General features: G+C 34.9%; 1 protein-coding gene across 5 annotated transcripts in view; it reads left to right on the forward strand.

Annotated features, from left to right (window-relative positions):
- The first annotated feature begins 415 nt into the window (after nucleotides 1-415).
- Nucleotides 416-24,069, forward strand: part of LOC131804026 (polypeptide N-acetylgalactosaminyltransferase 3-like) — a 33,866-nt gene continuing 10,212 nt past the window's right edge. The window contains exons 1-4 of one of the 5 annotated variants that reach the window (XM_059126239.1): nucleotides 416-525; nucleotides 2,645-3,142; nucleotides 8,815-8,915; nucleotides 13,328-13,508. In XM_059126239.1, the coding sequence (XP_058982222.1) occupies nucleotides 3,009-3,142; nucleotides 8,815-8,915; nucleotides 13,328-13,508 (416 nt within the window). In that variant the 5' untranslated portion in view covers nucleotides 416-525; nucleotides 2,645-3,008. Of the gene's footprint in view, nucleotides 681-2,644; nucleotides 3,143-8,814; nucleotides 8,916-13,327; nucleotides 13,509-24,069 lie in introns of those variants that run through there. The other 4 variants (XM_059126233.1, XM_059126231.1, XM_059126242.1 and 1 more) reach the window with 4 other exon arrangements.

Consider the following 24,069-nt stretch of genomic DNA (forward strand, 5'->3'; position numbering starts at 1 on the left):
CTCAAAAGTAACTATGGGTCTATCTCGTTTCCTTCTCCATGTTACAAACAAATGCACAAAGACATAATACCCTTACCACTATGCGGTGTAGGGTATAAAAAAGGCTATTGAGCCAATTATAGAACATGAATTTTTTCCGGTGCCATCTTAACTCGATTAAAATCTACGAAAAGTGAAGTTGTACAAAGAGATTGTACACAAAGTTTTATCGTTTGTGGCCGAAGCATACAACTTGACAACTCTCCAGGTTGTACCAACGGTTGTATTGTGTGTAGCTTGCATTACATTCAAAAAAAAATTTGTAATAACGAATAAATTAATAAAGTTATGTTAAAAGTCGCATGTGAACAATGTGCGAGCTACACAAAAATATCGATTATATAAAAAATCGATTATTCGATTTTCTAACGACCAAAATGACGTTTGTTGTCTGAAACTCAAGTCGCATTAGTTATCCCTAGTTGTGAATATTTTGTTTGTTTTGCAAAACAAAAAGAATTATAAATAAAAACCTGGCTAACTTAAGTGCGTGTTCGGTGTGTTTTGTTTATATGCCCTTGTGGCAGAAAATTAAATAATATAAAATGAGTGTTATGGTGGAAGAATTACAAATTTGATTTTATTGCTCATCGAAGGTGTGTTAGTTGTGTGGGTGTTATGAATAAGTTAGAAGAATTAAAGTAAGGAAAGCTCACCGCCTTGCACATATGGGACAACAAATCACTCGAACAGAGGGGGCCTATTTGCCTAACAAATTGTTCTTCTTCTTCTTATTTACTTCAAAGAGATGTTACCAAATTGTCTTCTTCTTGAAATTAAAAACCTGTCTTGAGTGATAGCACGGATGGATAAGGCCGATAAATCAATTTTATTAGGATGGCAATCTCCAAAGTTACCAAGTTCGGTTATAACAAAAATGCTTAATAAAAGTATTGTGTGGAGAAAATTTGATGTTTTTGTAATTAATGATATATATAACATAAATCTGAAAAGAAATAAGTCCTTTCACCCTGTTTCCGCATTTTGTTTATTTATTCAAATAATCAAGCAAACATACCTTGTTGCATACATATTTCTGGCGATTTTCAGGGTACAATATTAAGGTGAAACAGCTCCGTAAAATATTCCGTAGATGTAAAAGGCTTTTCTCATTTGTTTTCATATTTTTCCTCATTTTTAATTGTGTTAAAAAGCACGAAAGACGAATGCATTTTCTTTCAAAAATTTTAAAATTGCTTTTTATTTTCTTGGCTTAATATGTCAACTTTATTTGTTTATGTGTATGTTTTCTTTTCTATAATAAAAAAAATTGTTCTGAAAATATTCAAATTCTGGTGTTTTGAAAATTCTTTTTGGAACGTATGTATCGAATGTATGTAGCGAAATAAATCCTTAGATATATATGGTACATGATTTTGAAAATAATTTTGACCTTTCATTCAGTTTTTAATTATTCAAACACAATGCAACAAGTTGTTTGGATTTTTAATTTTTGATTGTTTTGAAAGTGATTCTGACATTACAAGCCAAACAACCAAACATATTTGCTTTTTTTTTTCAAAGTTAGCCTACCTTGTCCTCATTATACCATAGTTTTTGCACTATTGTGAACTGACTCTCTTTTAATTCAAATCTCGATATGTTTTTTGACAACAAAATTAGCTGTCAGATGGACTTACTGGTCGTTTTATATAGGCCATGCATAGGTGAAATTTTTTCAACAGAAAATGTTCAAATTCTCATTTTGAGGGATAAACAACAAAACATGTATGGCTATGGGATTATTCAACGAATTGGATCCAAAATACAAGTACAATATTTGGTCGGTTCCAGAACCTGCCAGAAGCTACTAGTTTGACAATTTTTTTCGATCCAATAAAAAGAAAATTGGTTATCGTAGTAAAAACTTTAACATTCTTTCAGTTCTGGTCAAATGTTTTATCCTAAAATTGTACAGATTGTTGTCCAATTGAATTTGAAATATTTTCAAATTGTTTTCTTTATACATGTTTTGAAAAAATAGGGACAAAAAAAGAAAAATGTATTTGAGATGTAGCTTTGTTCTACCTTCTGTAATTGTGTCATGGTGTCTATAAAATTATTTTTTAGAAATTGCTAACTTCTTTTGACAGAAGTATGCCACACATTGTCGACATATTGCCAGATCTATGACTCCATGTTTTTGACGTTCAATGCTTTTATTCACTATTATTTCCATAAACCATTTCCTTACTATGTTTGAACGCAAATTGAAACTTATAGTTCGTAACGTTTGCCATAAAATGGCTTTCGCTAACAATGCCGGTACAAGGCGAACATACAAAACCCAAAACAACCCCTTGGAAGAAAACCGAAAATTTGTTTTTTTTTTTTTTAGCATAGAAGGATTGAGTCTTCTATTTCAAATTATATTGCAGAGGCTTATAATTCTATATCAGATTCAGATTTGCATAACCAATTAATAAATTAATTAATTGTAGAATAACATTTTTATGGTCACGTATTTTAATTTTTTCTCGTGTTTTAGGGTAAAAGACATTCGACTCGTACCGTTATAACTCCACTATTAACAGTTTATTTCTCTCTTAATGTTTGGTAACAACTCCTAAAGAAATTATAATTTTTTATTCCCAACCATTTCTAGTTTGTGAAGCAACCTCTCTGGAATAAACATAGAACTACTGCCGGTTATTGAGAGCCACTTACACTCTCATCAATGTTGTGACTGAAGAAACAAAACACACCGAGCGAACCATATCAGTTGTATAAGTGAGCACGACCGTAAGATAGTCTCCCATTCCGCAGTTAACGGTCATTGTAAACACATCTCGCCCAACACTTTGTCGGTCACCGGTTAATTTATTCGTGGCTACGTTTTAAAGTTTTATGCCGCGTTTTAACGGAACGGGTTTGTTGCTTGCCAGTGGTGATCATCGTCGTCGTCGACAAATAATTCGTCCAAAATTACGCCACTATCGACGCGAAGAAGTCTTTTTAAACGTAACATAATGGGTCTACGTTTCCAGCAACTCAAGAAGCTATGGCTATTGTATCTCTTCCTGTTGTTTTTCGCCTTCTTCATGTTTGCCTTCAGCATCAACTTGTATGTGACGAGTATGCAGTCGATTAACCAGGAACAGTTGTAAGTGTCCAAACGGTTTGGAAGAAAAAAAAGAAAACACAAGAATGCATGTAATGCACCAGCAATATCTTTGCTGACCAGCCAATCTATTTACCAAAATATATGCCATATGGCAATCACGCTTGAGTGAACAACAGGGGCATTAAGCCATCACCATGCTATGACAACAGCAACAACGCAACAACAACAAGCGTTAATGCACATTAACAATGGAAATACAAATGTAAATCGTAGACATACTTCCAAGTAATAACAATGGATTCATACCTATAAAGCTTTATGAATTTTGAAAGTGATCAATCTCTCGCACCCAGCCATGGTCAAACGATTGGCACACGCACATATTGTTTATATTTTAAAATCTTTGTGGTTTTGAAATAATGAATTTAATTTTGTAAAAATGTAAATGATTTTTTTAATAATTGGTGATCCAAAAATGGTTAAATTGTTAGAATTTGTGTTGATAGTCGTAAGAATTTCGAAAAGGTCATTAGAACTTGATTTGTTAATTATGTTTTTGACACGAAGAAGAACTTTCCACTCTTCCATTGTAAGATCAATGATTAGTGGTGAATGGTAATTTAAAATTAATTATTCTCATGACTAGTAAATATTATTGTAATTTAAAGTATCATAATTTACTCAAAATCTTAAGAAATCATTGGACTCCAGTGAAGTTATTGTGTTTGGTTGAACGGTTTTAATATTCTACATTGTTTTCCTGGTTGTGATTTATTGAACATGAGACGATGTGAATCATTGTCAGTACCAAGGCAAATACAAGGTCGGGCAAGAAGACTATTTTTGACAACAGCTTGACAATAAAATTAGTACTTCGATATTATTGTGAATATTTTCCTGTTTAAAAATTCAAATAAGGTTCAACTTTTTTATAGATCCCACAGAAATCTATTCAAACTTTAAAATACCTCCTATTTCGATTACCAAATCGAATTAGTTTCCGTTACATGTCAGATATGCTCTGTTTACTTATTTTAATTTAGCCTAAATTCCAATTTCAAATCGATCACTTTGTTCTCTGACCAAATTTTTCTACATCTGGTTTATATCCGTTTAGATTTCATTTTTTGAGAATAAACATTTTTTATATAATAATTTTTTCTGTTATTTTTCTTCCTTGTGTAACATAATGACAAGAAAGAATGTTTCCTTTTTAACATCACCATCAGCAATACACATTGTCCAGGATATCGCATTGGGTATCTTGATATAAACTAAATTTATATCCCAACACTAACTGTTCAGTTTTCGTTAAGGCATTTTGTTGTTCAACGACTTTTACCTTAATTGGCTTTGGTATTATTTTGCGTTCAAGGTCATTTATTGTTTAAAAAAAATATTGTTTACATCTTTTTTTATTAATTTGTTTCGGGCAGCATCCAAAGCCATCTTCAGGGACGTCCATAAATTTGTGGCTTTTATGATGTTAATTGGTGGCTAAATGCATGCTGAAAAGTTTTCGATTGACAAGATCATCAACTTAGTAAATGTTCGTGGTTAATTAGTAGTTTATACGAAAATGTGGTTTCATTTCATATAGATCGAATGCATATCGTAGCCATTTTTAAATATTTTAAATGCAAACCTTTAAAAATAACTTGCTCATAAATATTTAAAGAATGCATTTACAAATTACTGTTTAACAAGTCCCGATTTTCCATTTTCAAACCTTGGAAAATAATTTCCAATTCAATGAATACTAATAAAGGTTAAAAGTAGGAAAATATAAAAATTCTAAAATTTACAAGTGCATTGCATTCCCAATGTGCATTGTTTTCCCATGGAGAGTTTCATCTCCTTCAATTAAGTTTGCATGTCATGCTAAATTAATTACTTTTGTTATTCTAAACGGGAGAGTTTAACGTAAAGCAAGTCATGCCAAGAAATTTGGTTCCGCAGAGATAACATCAACATAGAAATAAAATAGAATTCATTGTTGGAGACATTCTGAAGGCGGGGACAAATATGTATGTAATTATGCACTTATTCATGAACTGCATATTTACACAGTTATATTTAATAGAAGAAGCAAAATCAACTTTTATTTAATAAATGGATTTTTTGTTTTTTATTCTTCGAAATAGCCTATCGTCTATTTTGAAATTTTGATTATTAACATTTTTCGCTCGAAAACCAGTTTGTAGTTGTTTCTTCGTTTTGTTTGTTATTTGTTGATATGCTTTAAATATGCAATACAGGTTAAAAACCTTTAAAGACTTTTGATGATAAAATGAAGGTAGCATGAAGAGAAATCGAGAACAATAAGGCCAAAGTTTGGACATGACTGTCTTACCAAAAATGATCAGCATAGGCAATTTCAATTCAATATTGCAATTTACTACTTGTTTACTTCTTGCTTTGCCACTTTGTAGGCATGTTTGTACGTATATCAAGCGTATGTATGTACATCGGTGCACAAGTTCCTCAATCGTTCAACCATCCATAGAGCCGTTCATTGAGAAACACTGAAAAGTGTATACCTACCTCTGACTTATACAGTTGTATTGCAGTGTTTTGCATTCAATTTGGTCTTCTTCGCTGTTGCGGGCATTATCATTACAATACAGTTAACTTGAGGTAAGGTGTATTCAGTTCCATATGGTCGCACAGTGATTTTCAATGACATTAAAATTTAAAGTAAATTTAATTATTTGAAATTTCGTTTAATAATGCTAACCGCCAAAAATGATACATAATTTGCCGAATCAACATTATTTAATGAAGAATTTTTGTCAGACATTAGTAGTTTTGAATACTTGAAGCAGCTCGAGGTCTTATAAAGGGATGCCAGAGCCACCCTCGAATCCTGTCGTCGTTTTCCTTATAGTTTGACATTAATATGCATAGCAATGATGTCGTACTGTTTAAGTACCCACACTTTTATGGTGCCATGTTTTGGAAAATAGCAGTACCGCCAGATTTTTGTTTCAAATGTTCTGGTTTTAAAATTTCTAACGTAGATGGCTCTGATTAAGAATTGTGTTTTTTGTTGGAAATAACACCCCTGAACCAGAAACGTTATGTTAGCACGTCTGTTTTAAAAATACATTACTCGAACTTCTTCAGAAACAGAACAAAAACGAGGTTGGGATTACTTGAGTACGTTTGCATAGGCAGTGTCATGTGTCATGTGAACCAGTAACCCATATCGGGCAAATGTTTGGCATTGTGCCTGAAAAAACCGATCCTAATTATGCTAAAACTTCTTTCTTTCTTTGTTTTGCTAAGATGACTGACATGTGATTTTGGCTGACATGTGATTTCGCTTTGGAGTCCCTCTGGCTAACAGAAGAATGACTGCTGGTTCGATGTCGGAGAGGGAGGACAAGTCTGGCAGAATTTGCTTACCCAGTAGTCTCTGCCTCACTCCTATAAGAGTTGGGCAGTGGCAGAGTAAGTGCTCCACCGTCTCAGTTTCTTTCTCGTCCTGACAAAGCCTGCAGTATTCAGTGTCAGGGTTTGACAAACGATTTAACCTTTTCCAGAGCATTCCTGCATTCCAGAACTGCCATAGATTTGATTGTAAATGCATTTGGATCCTTCAGGGCTGCTTGACTATAGACTTAGAAGTCACTGGTCCGTCCATTGATTCTATTTGCTAGCAGCTCTTTGGCCTTCCTGAAAGCAAAGATTTCTGCCTGAAAAATGCTACAGTCGTTGTTAGTTTGAAGGATCGTTGGATACTTAGACTTTCCAAGACCCCAGCTCCCGTTCCACTTTCCATCTTTGACCCATCAGTATAGACAGATATACCGTTAAAAGATGGAGTGTCGCGTGTACAGGTGTCTCTGTTAGGTATATGGATATCAAGTAGTTCAAAGCTGTGCCTAGGTGGTATATAATCGCTAGCTTTAGCCTGATTTACTATGCTTCCCACATATTTGGGAATGACGGAGTGTTCAAAGGGCTGACTCGGCCATTGTCCCTGCTCGTTGAGTCGCAGGGCACACCTAGCAGCTTGTTCCCCTACAAATAAACGTAACGGTTTTAAATTGAGTAGGGTGTCTAGTGCGGATTGGTGAACTTTATCAATGCTTTTACTGAACGTGGTTTTCCCTAAGGACTGCCACCAAACAAGCCTCACATAGGTTAGAATTGGTCTGACGACAGACTCATATAACCATTTGATTATGTGAGGCTTGAAGACCTCAGCTTTTTGCTATGGAGTTTTTGAAGGAATAAAGTGCAATTAAGCCCTTCTTCGCTCGCTTCTCGATGTTCCTTTTCCTCTTTCTGGTCTAGGATGGTACCGAGGTATTTGACTTCCGAAGAAAGGCTTAGTATAACACCATCAAGTATTGGTAGCGAAAAGAGTTGCTCCAGTTGCTCAGTTTTGGATGGGTTCACGCCAAGTCCATTGCAGCGTGACCATCTGGAGAATTTAACTAGAGCTCCCTGCATACATCTGAAACAGTTTGCGAGAATTTCGCAGCAATCAGCAAGACCACATCATCGGCGTAAGCCACGACCTTTGTCCCGCCGTGTTCCAGTTCGATTAGAATTTCATTTATCACCAAAAGCAACGATTAATCCTGTCACAGATAAAATTGGCATGATTGACAATTTGGGCATGCTAAGAAATGTGATTCATTAACGAGCACTTTTTAAACGTTATTAATTAACATCGTCAGAAGATTGTGTAGTGTTACAAAAGTGAAAGTTATGCGATTCCGCGACTCTGCTTATCTTCTCCTTGAAGCAACTTACCCAAAAATCCATTTAAAAACATGTAAAAATATTTACCATTGCGGAAGGTTCTAATACCATCTTCCCCGGCATAACCCCTGTATTCCTGTTTCGCATTGCATGCCCAACTGATGCTAGCTGCCGAATTAAAAAAAAAAAAGAAATTCGTGATATTAGTTTTACTTGACATAAAACTTCTTGTAAAAATAATCCAATTTGTTATAAGTTATTTATGTGATCATGAAGTACAAATTTCATGAAATGGTTTTTAATTGAATTGATTCATCCCTTAAATATTTTCGCTGTTGATCGCCTTTGCTAGAATTTTGCGAATGGCTAATAACAAATTCTCGTCATTGTCGATAAACCTGCAATATTACCATAAAGATCCAGGCAAAGTGCTTGGGTGCTTTTGCACTTCTGATTACATTTGCAATATCACACAATCTTAACTGTGGCGGCAGCTCCTCTTTTCTTGATCTCCGGATAACCTATGGACTTACCATGTCCATGGTTAAGGAATTTACGGTGTTAAGAATAATTAGACGCACCAGCCACCATTCGTGTTGCCTGAAACTTCTTTCTTCTTTTGAATTGTGAATGTTGAATGAATTTTCCATTACAAGATCCTACAAACCACTGTGCGTCGTCTTCATGCGAGTGGGAATTTATGTAGTAATTAGGTTTATTAAATATCTTTGCTGATGAATTTTTCATATACAGAATTTTTTGTTGGCTACGCATATATTTTGTCCAGGAAATTTGCAAAATCATATATATTCATGTTTGCCTAACAAACATGCATACATACATCTATAATGGACACAACTGTTTTTTGTACATTTGTTTTTTTTCAGTCTATGTATTAAATGTATATATATTTCACTAGTTTCTTTCTTTTTTTGTTTTGGAATGTTTATTCAACTGGTTTTTTTGGTTTTCTTCTTTCTCTCTTCTCTTTCCAGACAGCCGAAGCCACCGCCAAAAAGACGTTCTGTTTGGCCCATAAAAAATGTTGTGGCGCACTATATAGGCAAAGGTGATATATTTGGCAATATGACCGCTGGTACGTAATCCGAATATGGCATTGTTTATTCTTTACCCAAAGCAAATCCAGTAGACAATACAAATAATAGTGGTGACAACAACACCAACAAACAAACAACAACAAATGAAGACAAGTAGATTTCTATAATTTGCACTTTAAGCTGTCAAAACACACACAAGTAAAAGTAAAAGCCGAAGAAATTGGTATTCTTTAAATAGCCAAGGTGGATGGATTGATGAATGTGTTATGACGCATCTATAAACAATGACAAACAAACAATTAACGCTTATTATCCGTGGAGGAGGAGGGGGACACATACAAAATACCAGTGGATTGATTAGTTAAGAGCCATTCCATGCTAAATTGACCATAAATGAGCGAAATGTGCGAATTCATAGTGAATTAGTTTAATTTTCTTTCAATTTCTATGGGATTACATAGCACCCATTTGCTCTGCGAAATATGGGTGACACTTTATTAACTCAAAAAAGGTTTATGAAATTCCTTTAGCTATTCTTTCTTATCACAACTTGTGAAATAATAAACAAGCCACCATTCAAAAGATATATGAATAAATATCTGTATTTGGTTTGCCACTCAGGAGCGTTAAAATAGCAGTTTTAGAATTATGTTTTAGACAATTGTGGCAAAATACCATTGTGGAGGGTATAAAAAGTTGGGTCCGGTCGAGCTTATTGCTGTTTTTAGTCGTTGATAGCTGGACCGATTTTATGCAATTTTAATGTCCCAGATACAGGGTGAGATAAAAAAACTGCAACAAAGTCAAACGCCATAATTTTTACATTTTTTTCGTTTTTTTTCAATTTTATTGAATGAAATCAAAAAATGTCGGAAACAGCACCAAATTTTAGAATAAGTTTAGATTTGTTCGAATTGGTCGCATTATGGCCTTCAAATGGCCTTTGGTATTTTTTAGTGCCAACCTTGCTTTCAAAAATACTCCAGACACAATAGTCCAACAGATTGGTATCCGAAGATATTGGTGGCCATTGTGCGCTGGAAATGAAGCAAGGAACCTCATTTTGTAACCATTCTTGGGTGGCGCGTGCTGAGTGCGATGGTGCTGAGTCCTGTTGGAGTGTCCAAGGTCTGTGACCAACATGATTGCATGCCCAAGGCTTTAATACACCCTTCGGAATATTTTCGCGATAATATTCGGTATTTATTCTTATATATACGAGCGGAGAGCGACCATCGGCTGTTATGGCGGCCCACGCCATCACCATGGCCGGCGCTTGAGTTCTAGTTGCCAATCAAAGGTGCACATTTTCAGCTGATGTCTTTGGCAAGTAAACACGATCATTTTGTTTGTTTACAAACTGCTGGACACGAATGTTTTCTCATTGGAGAAAACCAAATTCGGCAGTTCACTACTTTCGGCCAAGAGAAGCAACTCTTTAGCTCTTTTGAGTCTATTATCTTTCTGTTGCGGTGTAAGTTCTTGAACTTTTTGGAATTCCAATGGCTTTACCCTGAGCTTATTTTTCAATATTTGCCGAATGGAATAGCCATTTTTCGGCCACTGCGGCGCGGGTTTCGATCAAGACGCTTTTTTCGAACCATTACTGCTGATGTTGCTGTTTTATTCCGTCTACTTTCTTGACGTCGGTCTACGCTACCATTATCACGGTAAGGAACAAACGATTTATCCACATTTAAATGCTGGAATGCTCTAACGATAGCCACTTGTGGCTTTCAAGCCAAGTATTAAGAAATCTCACTATCACGCAAATTGCAATAAAAACAACATTATTTTTAAGAATAATAATGATTTGCAAGTAAATTTCCTGGCAATAAATCTTATGAATTTCTAACGAAATTTCGGTAATGACAATCGCATTTTGCATCATTTCTATTAAATTGCTGTATTATAATTGCAAAAGTTTTATTTAATTAATTTGTTCAAAATATTATTTTTTTATAATTGAATTTATTGTGCCCTGAGTTTTACACAGACAAGGCATTACTCTTTATTATTCGTCAAAATCAAATCATACCCAAATTTATTCAAATTTATTTTAATAAGAAAATAAGGAGAATGGAAAACTGCGGAGCTATTCATTTATATTTGTATGCTTGTTATTGATGATTTTCCTGAAAAATTCCAAGTATTATACTACAACATTTCAATGAAATTTGAAACGTGTGATGAAATTTGTTTAAATAAAATGTTCGCCAAATTATATTGAAATCGGTTCAGATTGGGATATAAATCCCATATATATTTTCGGCCAATTTCATGTATTTGATGCCTCAAACACGCTATGTATCTTTAATTTCAATGAAAATTGGAATGCGTAACGGAATTTAAAACAAACATACGTTTGCCAAATTATATTTGTATATAGCTTCCATATACAGGGTGAGATGAAAAAATTGCAAACAACTTCAGACTACTGTAATTTCTAAGCCACTCGTCCGACAGATGTTAAAATTACTCCAGTGACAGCTCATTATATTGTTTACAAGCGTACAAAAGCATTTTGGTTAGAATTTTCCAGAAAAAAAGTTATTCTTGATGGAATTCAAGCGTGATAGTGTGAGTTCTTTATTTTTGGCTGGAAAACCATTATCCTTTGTGTCTCGTACCATCGCTCGTTGCCGTGATACTGATAGAGTAGCCCAATGATAAGGATGTGGACGGAAGAAAACAGCAACAGCATGAGCAGAAATGGTTCAAAAAAAGCGACTTGATCGAAACCCGAGTCACAGTGGCCGAAAATGGATCGTGAGCTGAACATATCGCAATATTTCATTCGGCAAATATTGAAAAATTAACTCGGGGTAAAGCCATGGAAATTCCAAAAAGTGCAAGAACCGCAACAGCAAGAAAATACACTCAAAAGAGCTAAAGAGTTGCTTCGCTTGGCCGAAAGTGGTGAACTGCCGAATTTGGTTTTCTCCGATGAGAAAACATTCGTTGTCCAGTAGTTTGTAAACAAATACAATTATCGTGTTTACTTGCCAAAGAGGTCAGCTGAAAATGAGCATATTCTGGATGGTGTATTAAAGCCTTGGGCACGCAAACATTTTGGCCGCAGAAGTTGGACATTCCAACAGGACTCAGCACTATCGCACTCAGCACGCGCCACCCAAGAATGGTTACAAAATCTGGTTCCTCGTTTAATTACATCCGTTGGACTATTGTGTCTGGACATTTTAGGAAAGCAAGCAAAATGTCAAATGGTCGATCACCTCAAGCAAGCGCTTTGCCGAGAATGGGCCAAAATACCGCAGAGCAACATTCGGGCAGCAGTTGACAGTTTCATTGGCCGTTTGAAGGCCATAATTCGTGCCAAAGGTGACCAATTCGAACAAATCTAAACTTATTCTAAAATTTGATGCCATTTCCGACCTTTTTTGCTTTCATTCAATAAAATTAAAAAAGGTTAAATTATGGCGTTTGACATTGTTGCAGTTTTTCTTATCTCACCCTGTATATTTTCGACCGATTTCGTTTATTTGATGCACCAAACACGATTTGTATGTTCGATTCCAATGAAATTTGGATGTGTGAAGGGTTTGATCAGAAAATAAATTTGTCAAATTATATTGAAATCGGTACAGATTTGGATATAACCCCCATACATATTTTCTGCCGATTTCACACATTTGATGCACCAAGCACGATTCGTATGTGCGATTCCAATGAACAAATTTGCCGAATTATATTAAAATCGGTTCAGATTTGGATATACCTCCTATATACATTTTCGGTGATTTCCGAATTACGGAATTTGGAGAGGAAATTAATTTGGCAAATTATATTAAAATCGGTTCAAATTTATATATACCTCCTCAAATATTTTCTGCACCAAACACGATATGTATGACCGATAAAACCAAATGGGGTAGCGAAGCGCACCGGGTTCAGCTAGTATTTGTATAAAACAACAGCTAACAGTTATAGACCCTATACTTGGAATCATCATTATCATATCTCGACCAGCTTTGTGTGTCCGCCCGTCCCTGTTTATTTGTAATCATATAAGAAAATAATATTTGGAGATTATTTTCCTAACTTTTTGGTGGCTTCATAGGTTACTATTATAGTTGGAACAACTCAAAATTTAGAACAATGTTATAGTTTCGCCAGGAAAGAGTCAATTTTAACCCTCTATAGATGATTTTGATCTGATCTTTACTAAAACGAAACTGGAAAACATTGCGTCATTTAAATAATTCAGAATAAGCTAAAATTGATTATGTATTGTCCACATGAATTTTGCCGGATTTACAATATAATTCAGTCATTTTAATTTTAATAATTATATACCTGTTTTGGGAATGGAATTATCTTAAATGGTACATCAATTAGTTTTAATATATTATTGAGATTTTATAAACTGTAACTCAATGTCTAATACAAACTTCATTAATTTTCCCCATTTTTTTTTGTTTGCTTCCAGACGACTACAACATTAATCTCTTCAATCCGATATCTGGCGAAGGTGCCGAAGGTCGACCAGTAATTATACCGTCGAGGGATCGTTTCCGCATGCAACGTTTCTTCAGGCTGAATAGCTTCAACGTCTTGGCCAGTGACCGAATACCATTGAATCGGACACTTAAAGATTACCGAACAAAAGAGTAAGTACTTCATGTCATTACCTGAACAATAATCGATTCACGAAATGCAAAACGCCCGGCAGCCAATAAATGTTTACCAAATGTTTTATTTTTTTCGTTTTGAAACAATAACCATGACGGAATGTGTCAATTGTATTGGGATCATCGTATCAAATGATGTTATGAAGACCGTGGAGATATTGTTGATATTTGTTAACTAATTAGTGTTGACTTAATGGTGTGTTTTTGTTTGGAACTTCTGTTGTCAGTACGACCACATACAAACATACACAGTGACATAATGCGAACAGGTAAACACAGATACAACAATTGTAGCATCCATTTGTCCATCCGCTGCCATCCATTGTACGAAGAATTCAATGCAAGTCATTGGCTTCTTTGCCACAGAAACTCATTTAAACACGAGAAGCTAAGTGTGTAAATTTAGTCGGAGTGTTTTGTTACTTCATAGCCATTGTTATTTTGTGCGATAGTGTGGTGTTAATGTTTCAATATTTTATTATTGTTGAAAATAGTTTTGACTATTGTTGATGGTTCATATTTTAAAGTAGCAATGGTAACGTGGTTTTATGCACTATACCCTACACCAAGTAATGTAGGATATAAAACTCATCACATTCGTATTAAAGGTTTATTGGATCAACATTTTGGATTGACTAAACATGTTATTTAATATTTATAAAAAAAATTATTGGATACCATTCATGTTATCTGATAGCCATCGGGTGCCCTTATAGCAGCGTGAAGGTTATACCAGATATTCCAGGCAGATTTTATTTTTATATGAACTCTAACGGAAAGTTTTGTGGATTTGTTGAAGGTTTCTGACAAAAATGCCGGCATTTCACCACCAATGGTACTTCAGGCTAACAAACGTCTGAAATAAATACCTTGGAAATTCTATAGAGAAGTTAGATTTATTGGTCTGATATTGGTCTGATATATGGAAGCAATGTCATATAATATGTTGACCCGTGACACCAATTACAAATAACGGTATTTTTGGTAGATAACGAAATTTGTCGATAAGTTAGCGACGGAAAATACGTAGTCGCTAAGATTTTTTTTCAATCCCGATCGCCATTATGGAGGGTATAAAAACTTCGGCGCGGCCGTACTTAACGCGTTTTTAAGTTTTTAAATAATTTTCTTTGTTAAATTTTAATTGATTTATCGCAACACAAAAACTGTTGACAGAAAGAGAAGAAGAACGAGAATCTACCTTAGTCCCAGGAGTTCAATTTTTGTTTTAGAACATTTGTATGAATGTGTTTTTTCATATTTTCGTGCAAATTCAGAACTAGGCCTTAAAATATTCTCTATACGAGGCAAGTAAGCGATAGCCATAGTCAGGCTGGACAGACCATGCGATAACACATACATTTTTCCATTGGTACAGTTCGTGCACTAAATATACATTTCCAAAAGCAACTCCTTAAATCAACCCTACTTCCAACGTCTTGGTTTTCATACCAATTTTTCACATTTATCCAAATGTAGTATATTATAGCTCTTTTCCTACACTTACTAAAACTTTTGGTTCCTCAATCCTACACAACTTCAAAAACCCTCATTTCAGATTTCCAGCTCAATCTCTTCCCAACCATCTCCAACTCTACACAATAACAGTGAACCCAAAGTTAGGTTAGGTTAAGAGACGCGTGGTTGCCTTTTGGTAACTTCTCCACTCGGAGACCTGCTGGTCCATTGAATTCATTCTAATAAGAAATTGGAAGGAAGAAAGTCTTCTGACTAATTGAACAAGTACTGTAGGGTCAATGTTAGAGAACGAAGACAAATTATGTGACACTTGTTCCCCCACCAATCTGTGTCTTAGGTTAATGAATTCTGGACAGTGGCTGAGCAAATGTTCGATCGTCTCAAGTCAATATCATCGCTGTCCCATTTCGAGGTAATTGCCCACACCTTGCAGTGACCTGTGATGATACCCACCACAAGTTTTAAGCCAGGTTTCGAGAAGGACAGTAGCGACTTTGTTATCCTCTCCGAGAGTGTGGGCTAGATTCTTTTCGAGATGTTGCTTTTTGGCCCATTCCCGGCGAAGCGCTTGCTTGAGATGATCGTGCCAGGATTGCTTTCCAAAATACTCCAGACACAATAGTCCAACGGATTTGTATCAGGATATTTTGGTGGCCATTGTGTGCTGGAAATGAACCGAGGAACCTCATTTTGTAACCATTCTTGGATGGCGCGAGCTGAGTCGATAGTGCTGAGTCCTGTTGGAATGTCCAAGGTCTGCGGGCAAAATATTTGTGTGCCCAAGGCTTTAATACACCCTCCAGAATATTTTTGCTATAATATTCGGCATTCATTCAGATGCCACGGTCGATTTATAAGAGCGGAGATCAACCATCAGCTGTTATGGCGACCCACACCATCACCATGGCCGGCGTTTGAGTTCTGGTGGCCAACCGAAGGTGCACATTTTCAGCTGACCTCTTTGGCAAGTAAACACGATAATTTTGTTTGTTTACAAACTGCTGGACAACGAATGATTTCTCATCGGAGAAAACCAAATTCGGCAGTTCACCACTTTCTGCCAAGCGAAGCAACCTTTTAGCTCTTTTGAGTCTATTTTCTTTCTGTTGCGGTGTAAGTTCTTGCACTTTTTGGAATTCCAATGGCTTTACCCTGAGCTTATTTTTTAATATTTGCCAAATGCAATATTGCGATATGTTCAGCTCACGAGCTATTTTTTGGCCACTGCGACGCGGGTTTCGATCAAGTCGCTTCTTTACTTTTCGAACCATTTCTGCTGATGTTGCTGTTTTCTTCCGTCCACTTCCTTGACGTCGGACTACGCTACCAGTATCACGGTAACGAGCGATGGTATGAGGTACAAAAGATTTATTTATATTTAAATACTGGATGAATGAATTCCATCACGAATAACTTTTTTTCTGGAAAAATTTCACCAAACTGCTGTTTTACCTTTGTAAACAATATAATGAGCTGTCAATGGAATAATTTTAACAGCTGTCGGACGAGTGGCTTAGAATGACAGCAGTCTAAAGTTGGTTGCAGTTTTTTCATCTCACCCTGTATATAGATATGTCGTATTTAATCGGAAACTTGCAATAATGCTATTATCCAAATCTGTGTCTTAAAGGCGAAAATAATTATTTGAATATAATCCATTCTGATATAATGCATTATGAAAAATTCCTGGCTGCTAGTGCTGGTTGGTATGTAATGTTTTATTATGGTATTGGGCACATTCTAGTTGGAGCTTTAAATTTGTCATATGGTGCCCGCTACAACTTTTATTGTGTCCCCGCAAATATTTATGCTTATCTCGATGGTCACGTTATTTATTATAAGTATTGTTTCAGTGTTTAATTCAGGCAATTAAAAACTTGAGTGGAATTTTTTCGGCAGTTGCATTGCAATAGTTGATGGAGTTGCCTAATACCGTGCTTCGAAGTGGAGTTTCGATTTTGTATAAGCGTTAGTTATATTGTCGCACCTTGACATCTCCAAGTCAATGTAACCCACACAAAAAATTTTTAAGGAGGGGCCTAAAAAATGCAGTCTTTATAACATTTTAACAATGCATTTAGTTTTTTATTTATTGCACATTTTTTGACAGCCATGAAAAAAATAAATTTTGTTGCATATGCAGTAAAACATGCAATGGACATTTGTGCCAACATTTTTTTTGTTTTAATGTGGCCTCCATGTATTGGTGACGAAGTTTTAAATAAAAATTTTAAAGACAAGTTCATGACAAAAAAGTTTATTTTAAAATGAAAAAAAGTGAAACTATGGTAGTTTTCGAAAATTTTCTGGCTCACAAATCAATCACATTTTATATTTTTTCATCTTTATTTGAAATGATGGTCTAATTGATAACAAATTGGAGCAGAACTTTCTCTCATGTGCGAGTTATTTGCCAGGTTTTTTTACATTATCACGTGGAATATTTAATTTACTATTTCCCAACGGAATAAATCAATCAAATTAAAAAAGATATCAATCAACATCAGCCATAAAACAATAATGCTTTTCTAGAATTTGCATATCAGAACTATATTGCAGAGAAACAGAAAGCCGTAAATTTCATTTGGCAACTTTTGAAAATTTTAATTCGACAATTCTGGACTCGTCAGTTAATAATTTTTTGTCTGATATTATTTATATATTTTGCTTGTCATTATTTTATATGCAAAAAAAAAATTTGTTTTTAATTTATTTTTACTTGAAATTTATTTGTTGACATATGAAATTTAGTCTGAACAAAAAGATTGCATAACAACAATAAAAAAACGTCCTCTCCCATAAACACTACTATTAAATTAATTTAACATTTGAGTGGGCGGGTATTTTTGTTTTTAAATAATAAATATTCAATTTTGAAGATTCTCATCTTTTTGTTGCAAACACATTGTCGATGCTTCCAGACCAACCAACACCACCTGCTTACTGATCGCTTTTTTGAGATGCATTTTGAAATGAAATAAACCCGGTACAAAACAGGTACACATTTGGAAAAGTGCCAATTAAGATGAATACACAAACGGCCAGCCATTCGAATAGGAAAAATATATCGATTCAAGTTATAACGTATTACGTTATGACGTGTGCACTATAGGCACAAAAATGTTGGGCATTGCAAAATCGAATGCCGGTTAATGGCATTTGATACATTTTTCATTTTTTATACCCTACACCACAATGTGGTCAGGTTATTATGTCTTTGTGCATTTGTTTGTAACAGACAAAAGTAAACGAGGTAGACTTATAGTTCCTTTTGATGTTCAGCATAAAATCACATTCTGCATGTCCGTCCGTCAGTCTGTCCGTCCATGTATTTTTGTAAACAAAGTACAGGTCACATTTATTGACCGATCCAGATGAAATTTTGCACAAGTCATTTGTTTGACAAGGACACATCCTATTGAAATTGGAGATAATCGGTCAAAATTTAGATATTGCTCCCATATATATCTTCGTCCGTTTTGCCTTTTATTGTACACCAAACGTGCAATATCAGCCCGAATAGTATGGAATTTTACATGAAAAGACTGCAACCAACTTTAGACTGCTGTCATTTCCAAGCTACTAGTCCAACGGCTATTAAAATTATTCCAGTGACAGCTCATTATATTGTTTGCAGGCGTACAAAAGCATTTTGGTGAGAATTGTCCAGAAAAATAGTTCTTCGTGATGGAATTTAAGCGTGATAGTGTGATTTCTTTATATTTGGCTGGAAAATCACAAGTGGCTTAGAGCACTCCAGCATATAAATGTGAATAAATCTTTTGTGTCACTTACCATCGCTCGTTACCGTGAGGCTACCAGTAGCGTAGCCCGACGTCAAGGAAGTGAACGGAAGAAAACAGCAACACCAGCAGAAATGGTTCGAAAAGTAAAAAAAGCGACTTGATCGAAACCCGCGTCGCAGTAGCCTATAAATGGCTCGTGAGCTGAACATATCGCAATATTCCATTCGTAAATATTGAAAAATGAGCTCGATGTAAAGCCATTGAAATTTCAAAAAGTGCAAGAACTTACTTAATAGACTCAAAAGAGCTAAAGAGTGGCTTCGCTTCGGCGAAAGTGGTGTACTGCCGAATTTGGTTTTCTCCGATGAGATAACATTTGTTGTCCAGCAGTTTGTAAACAAACAGCTAAAAATGTGCACCTTTAGTTGGCCACCAGAACTTAAGCGTCGGCCATGGTGATGGTGTGGGTCGCCATAATAGCCGATGGTCGCTTTCCACTCGTATTAATCCACCGTGGCATCAAAAAATGCAGAATATTATCGCAAAAATATTCTGGAGGCTGTATTAAAGTCTTAGGCACGCAAACATTTGGCCGCAGACCTTGGACATTCCAACAGGACTCAGCACCATCGCACTCAGCACGCGCAACCCAAGAATGGTTTCAAAATGAGGTTCCTCGCTTCATTTCCAGCGCACAACTGCCACCAAAATCTCCGGATACCAATCCGGTGGACTATTGTGTCTGGAGTATTTTGGAAAGCAAGGTTGGCACTAAAAATATCAAAGTGTCGATCACCTCAAGCAAGCGCTTTGCCGGGAATGGGCCAAAATAAAAATTTTCGGGCAGCGTGCCAAAGGTGACCAATTCGAACAAATCTAAAGTTATTCTAAAAGTTGATTATATTTCCCACATACTTTGCTTTCATTCAAATAATTTAAAAAAATAAATGTAAAAATTATGGCGTTTGACTTTGTGTCAGTTTGTTATCTCACCCTGTATTGTTCACCCGATTTGTTATATTTTTTATTTGTTATATGAAGCTCTATTAAATATGCAAATGGGCAGTAGGGTATCATAAATTCGGCCCGACCGACTTTTAGACTTTCTTTAGTGGTTTTGATTTGTCATAAGACATACAAATGTTGGTGTTTTCGGAGATAGCTAAAACTTAAACACCTTTTGAAATCTATGTTTGCTTCCAGCTAATTACGCATAAATTCTCTCATATTTAGCCGGAATCAGGGCGGAAAAAGATTGATGTAGATATTTTTTGTTTTTTTTTTTTCTATCAAAATCAAGAACTTCATAATTCACCATTTAAAAAGTACAATGCATTACTTAAAAAAAAAAAAACAAATTTGATGAAAATCATAAAAATAAATTAAAGAAATGACCTGTGAATAGCATGTCTGTGTTCAATCTTGTTTTTATTGTCATGTAACCGGTCTGGTCTTGCCTTCAAAGAAAAACAACCACATGGAAATAATTAGTTGTTCCAAAAGTACAATTAAGTCATTTATTTTTGAGGAAATTAAAGTAATTTGAGTAAAAATGCGCAAAGTTAAACATTTTATTCTTTAAGTTTTTTTTTTTTGTTATTATTTTTATATCCTCTTGCTTTATGACCGGGAATATCTTTAAGTACTATGGAATGAATAAAATGTTATTTTTTTTGTTTTCAATTTATTTCAAATATGATTTTAGAATCAGTAAATGATGTAGTGTTAAAGACATATAAAAAAGTTCATTTGGGAAAATGTAAAAAAAGTTTCATTGAAGATCAAAATTGGATTGGATGCCCTCAGCCATAAGGCTACAGGGGGTAGATATCATTCGATAGGCCAAAATACGTCTCACCGAAATAATGGTTTTAGACTCCGGGTATTTTTGGACGAAATCCGTTTCATAACATTTGCTGTCCGTCCTTGGTCCAATCCTTCTGTCACCTAGCTCGTAGAATGAGAAAGGATTTTCAGATTTTGTTCTGATTTTGGAGATGAGTAATATCGGTCCAATCCTTCTGTCACCTAGCACGTAGAATGAGAAAGGATTTTCTGATTTTGTTCAAACTGTGCAAATATTTGTATCAGTGTTAGGTTAGGTGCAAAAATGGACAATATCGGCTTGTTCCTTCTAGTACCATACCCACAAAGGGCTAACATTTAGAATAATCATAACTCTCATAAAATGTAAAATAAGTGTCCGATGGTTTTTAAATTTGGCACATCCCAATTTTTCCATCAATACAAGATTTTGTGTGAAGATAGGATATAAAGGTAGTAAACACAACACTTTGAATTATATGTAAGCGTTCGATTCTTTTCAAACTTCACAGCGGATGGAACCGCCCACTAGTGATTCTCTCTCAATAATTCACCCAAAAAAATAATTAATCGATGTTTTTTAACTTCGCAAAATGCAATATTTCCACCCATATTAGATACATTGTGAATATGGAACTTATCGGTCCTATTCTTCGGGTCCCTCCCCACAAAGGGTCAAAGTTTTGAATAATTATAAATCTCACAACACGTGAAACAAATCACAGATTTTCTTCAAACCTCCACGCGGTCCACTTCTTCTGGCATATCCCCCACAAAAGATAAAAAAATTATATACAATTTAATTGATTGAAATTGGAACATAGTTAATTTTGCACATCCCAATATTTTTATCAGTATAGGATTAATTGTGATAATGGAATACATCGGTCCACTATTTCTAACACATCACCCACAACAGTTCAACATGTTTCAAAAAATACACATCTATATCTATAAAAGAGGAAAATGCTTGTATGTTTGTTTGTAATTTATGGACTTGAAAACCGCTGAACAGATTTTCCTGAACATTTCCATGTATACTGCAACATCGCCTGAAATTCCACATGGAACTGGAGATATAGCATCAAAATCGGAGGTACCTCCCAAAAATTTAGATTTTATATGTATATATTTATTGATCGATTACAGATACAGTCTCCAAATTTGGGATGCGTAACGGAATTTGGAACAAAAATACATTTGCCAAATTATATTGACATCGGTTCTGATTTGGATATAGCTCCCATATATATTTTCGGCCGATTTCAAGCATTTGATGCACCAAACACGCTATGTAACCCTAATTTCAATGAAATTAGAAACGTGTGATGGATTTTATCTAAAAAATTGATTTCTTAAATTATATTGAAATCGGTTTAGATTTGGATATATCTCCCATATACATTTTCGACCGATTTCATGTATTTGGTGCACCAAACACGATATGTATGTCCAATTTTAATGAAATTTAAAATAAGTAACGGAATTGGGAGCAAAAATGAATTTGTCAAATTATATTGAAATCGGTACAGATTTGGATATATCTCCCATATATATTTTCGATCGATTTCATGTATTTGATGCACCAAACACGCTATGTATCTCTAATTTCAATGCAATTTGAAATGTGTAGCGAAAATTAAAACGAATATACATTTGTCAAATTATATTGAAATCAGTTCAGATTTGGATATAGCCTCTATATATATTTTCAACAGATTTTGTTTTTTTGATGCACCAAACATGATATGTGTGTTAGATTCCAATTTAATTGGGAATATGTGACGGGATTTTGATAGGAAAATAAATTAGTCAAATTATATTAAAATCGGTTCAGATTTGGGTATAGCTCTCATACATATTTTCGACCGATTTCATGTATTTTATGCACCATACACGATATGTATATTCGATTCCAAAGAAATTTGGAATATGTGACGGGATTTTGATTAGAAAAAAAATTAGTCATATTAAATTAAAATCGGTTCAGATTTGGTTATAGCTCCCATATATATTTTCCGCCGATTTCACATATTTGATGCACAAAACACGATACGTATTTCCGATTCCAATGAAATTCGGCATGAGTGACTAAATTTGGTACAAAATAAAATTTGACATATTATATTCAAATTCGCTCAGATTTGATTATAGCTCCCATATATATTCTCGGCCGATTTCACATGCACCAATCACGATATATATGACCGATTCCAATGAAATTCCGAATGTGTGGAGGGATTTTGTTACAATAATAAATGTGACAAATTAATTGGAAATTATTTAAGATTTGGATATTGCTCCCATATATATATTCTCGGCCGATTTCACACATTAGACGCACCAATTTCAATGAAAAATGAAAGTTGGGCGGAATTTGGTGTAAAAGTAAATTTTTTAAAATTATATATAAATCGGATCAGATTGTGGAATGATTTTAATAAGAACCATTGGTCCACACCGCCTTAGGCTAACACTAAAAAACAACACAACAATTCACTTGAAAAACGCTTATTACGGGGAAGTATGTTGCTACCTCGAATTCACTAATTGCAATAGAAATGCCATTCAACTTCAAAAGATTGCAGTTTCTTGCACGCTTGGTAATTGCTATGAAATAAATATTGCAATAATTTTTTTTAATTACACCCTACAACACTATGTGTTGGGGGTATTATAAGTTTGATTGGGCCAGAATTTATGTAACACCTCGAAATATTGGTTTCCCATATAGGAAAGTATATATGGATCTTCCTAGCTCGCCGAGCTGAGTCGATCTAGCTATGTTTGTCCGTCCGTTCGTCTGTCCATGTTAATTTGTAATCACGCTACAGGTCGCAATTATGACCCGATCCTTACGAAATTTTGTACGAAGGTGGGGTTAGGGTCAGAATAGAAGCCTATTTCTTTTGGAGATGATCGCCAAATGTTTAGGGGTTGAAATGGACCAAATACTGAAAAAATGTCGGATTTTGCAGTATCTATACAGGTCGCAATTATAGACAAATCGACGGAATTTCGCATGTAGCTAGAGTTTAGGGCTGGGAAGAAGCCTACCAATTTGGGTGGTCATAGGATAATATTTAGCGCGTAAAATAGACCATATATTTTGTGTTGAAAAAATTCAAAATTTTTCATTAAACCGCGATTATTTTAAATCCCGGCGAAATCACAAAGCCATGACAAGGTTACTTCTGACCTTTACATTGATGTTAACATCCAACAAATCGGATATATAGCAAAATATGTGCGATATATACGTCTGTCAAAGAAGATATGCTTGAAAGATCTCTTACATGTCGAGAACGGCTGAACTGATTTCGACAGTTCTCATTAATTCAGAATGGCCTCTTGGCTGGAAAGAAAAAACTTCTAAAAAATTGCATAAAAATATCTCTCTAAAGATGAAAATATTGATTTTGTAATATTTTCTCATATTTTTTCAATTTTGTCATATTTTTGGCATATTTTCATTTGGAATTAATCATTTG

The sequence above is a fragment of the Musca domestica genome, unplaced genomic scaffold, assembly GCF_030504385.1.
Source record: "Musca domestica strain aabys unplaced genomic scaffold, Musca_domestica.polishedcontigs.V.1.1 10, whole genome shotgun sequence".
In the NCBI taxonomy this organism is placed as follows: Eukaryota; Metazoa; Arthropoda; class Insecta; order Diptera; family Muscidae; genus Musca; species Musca domestica.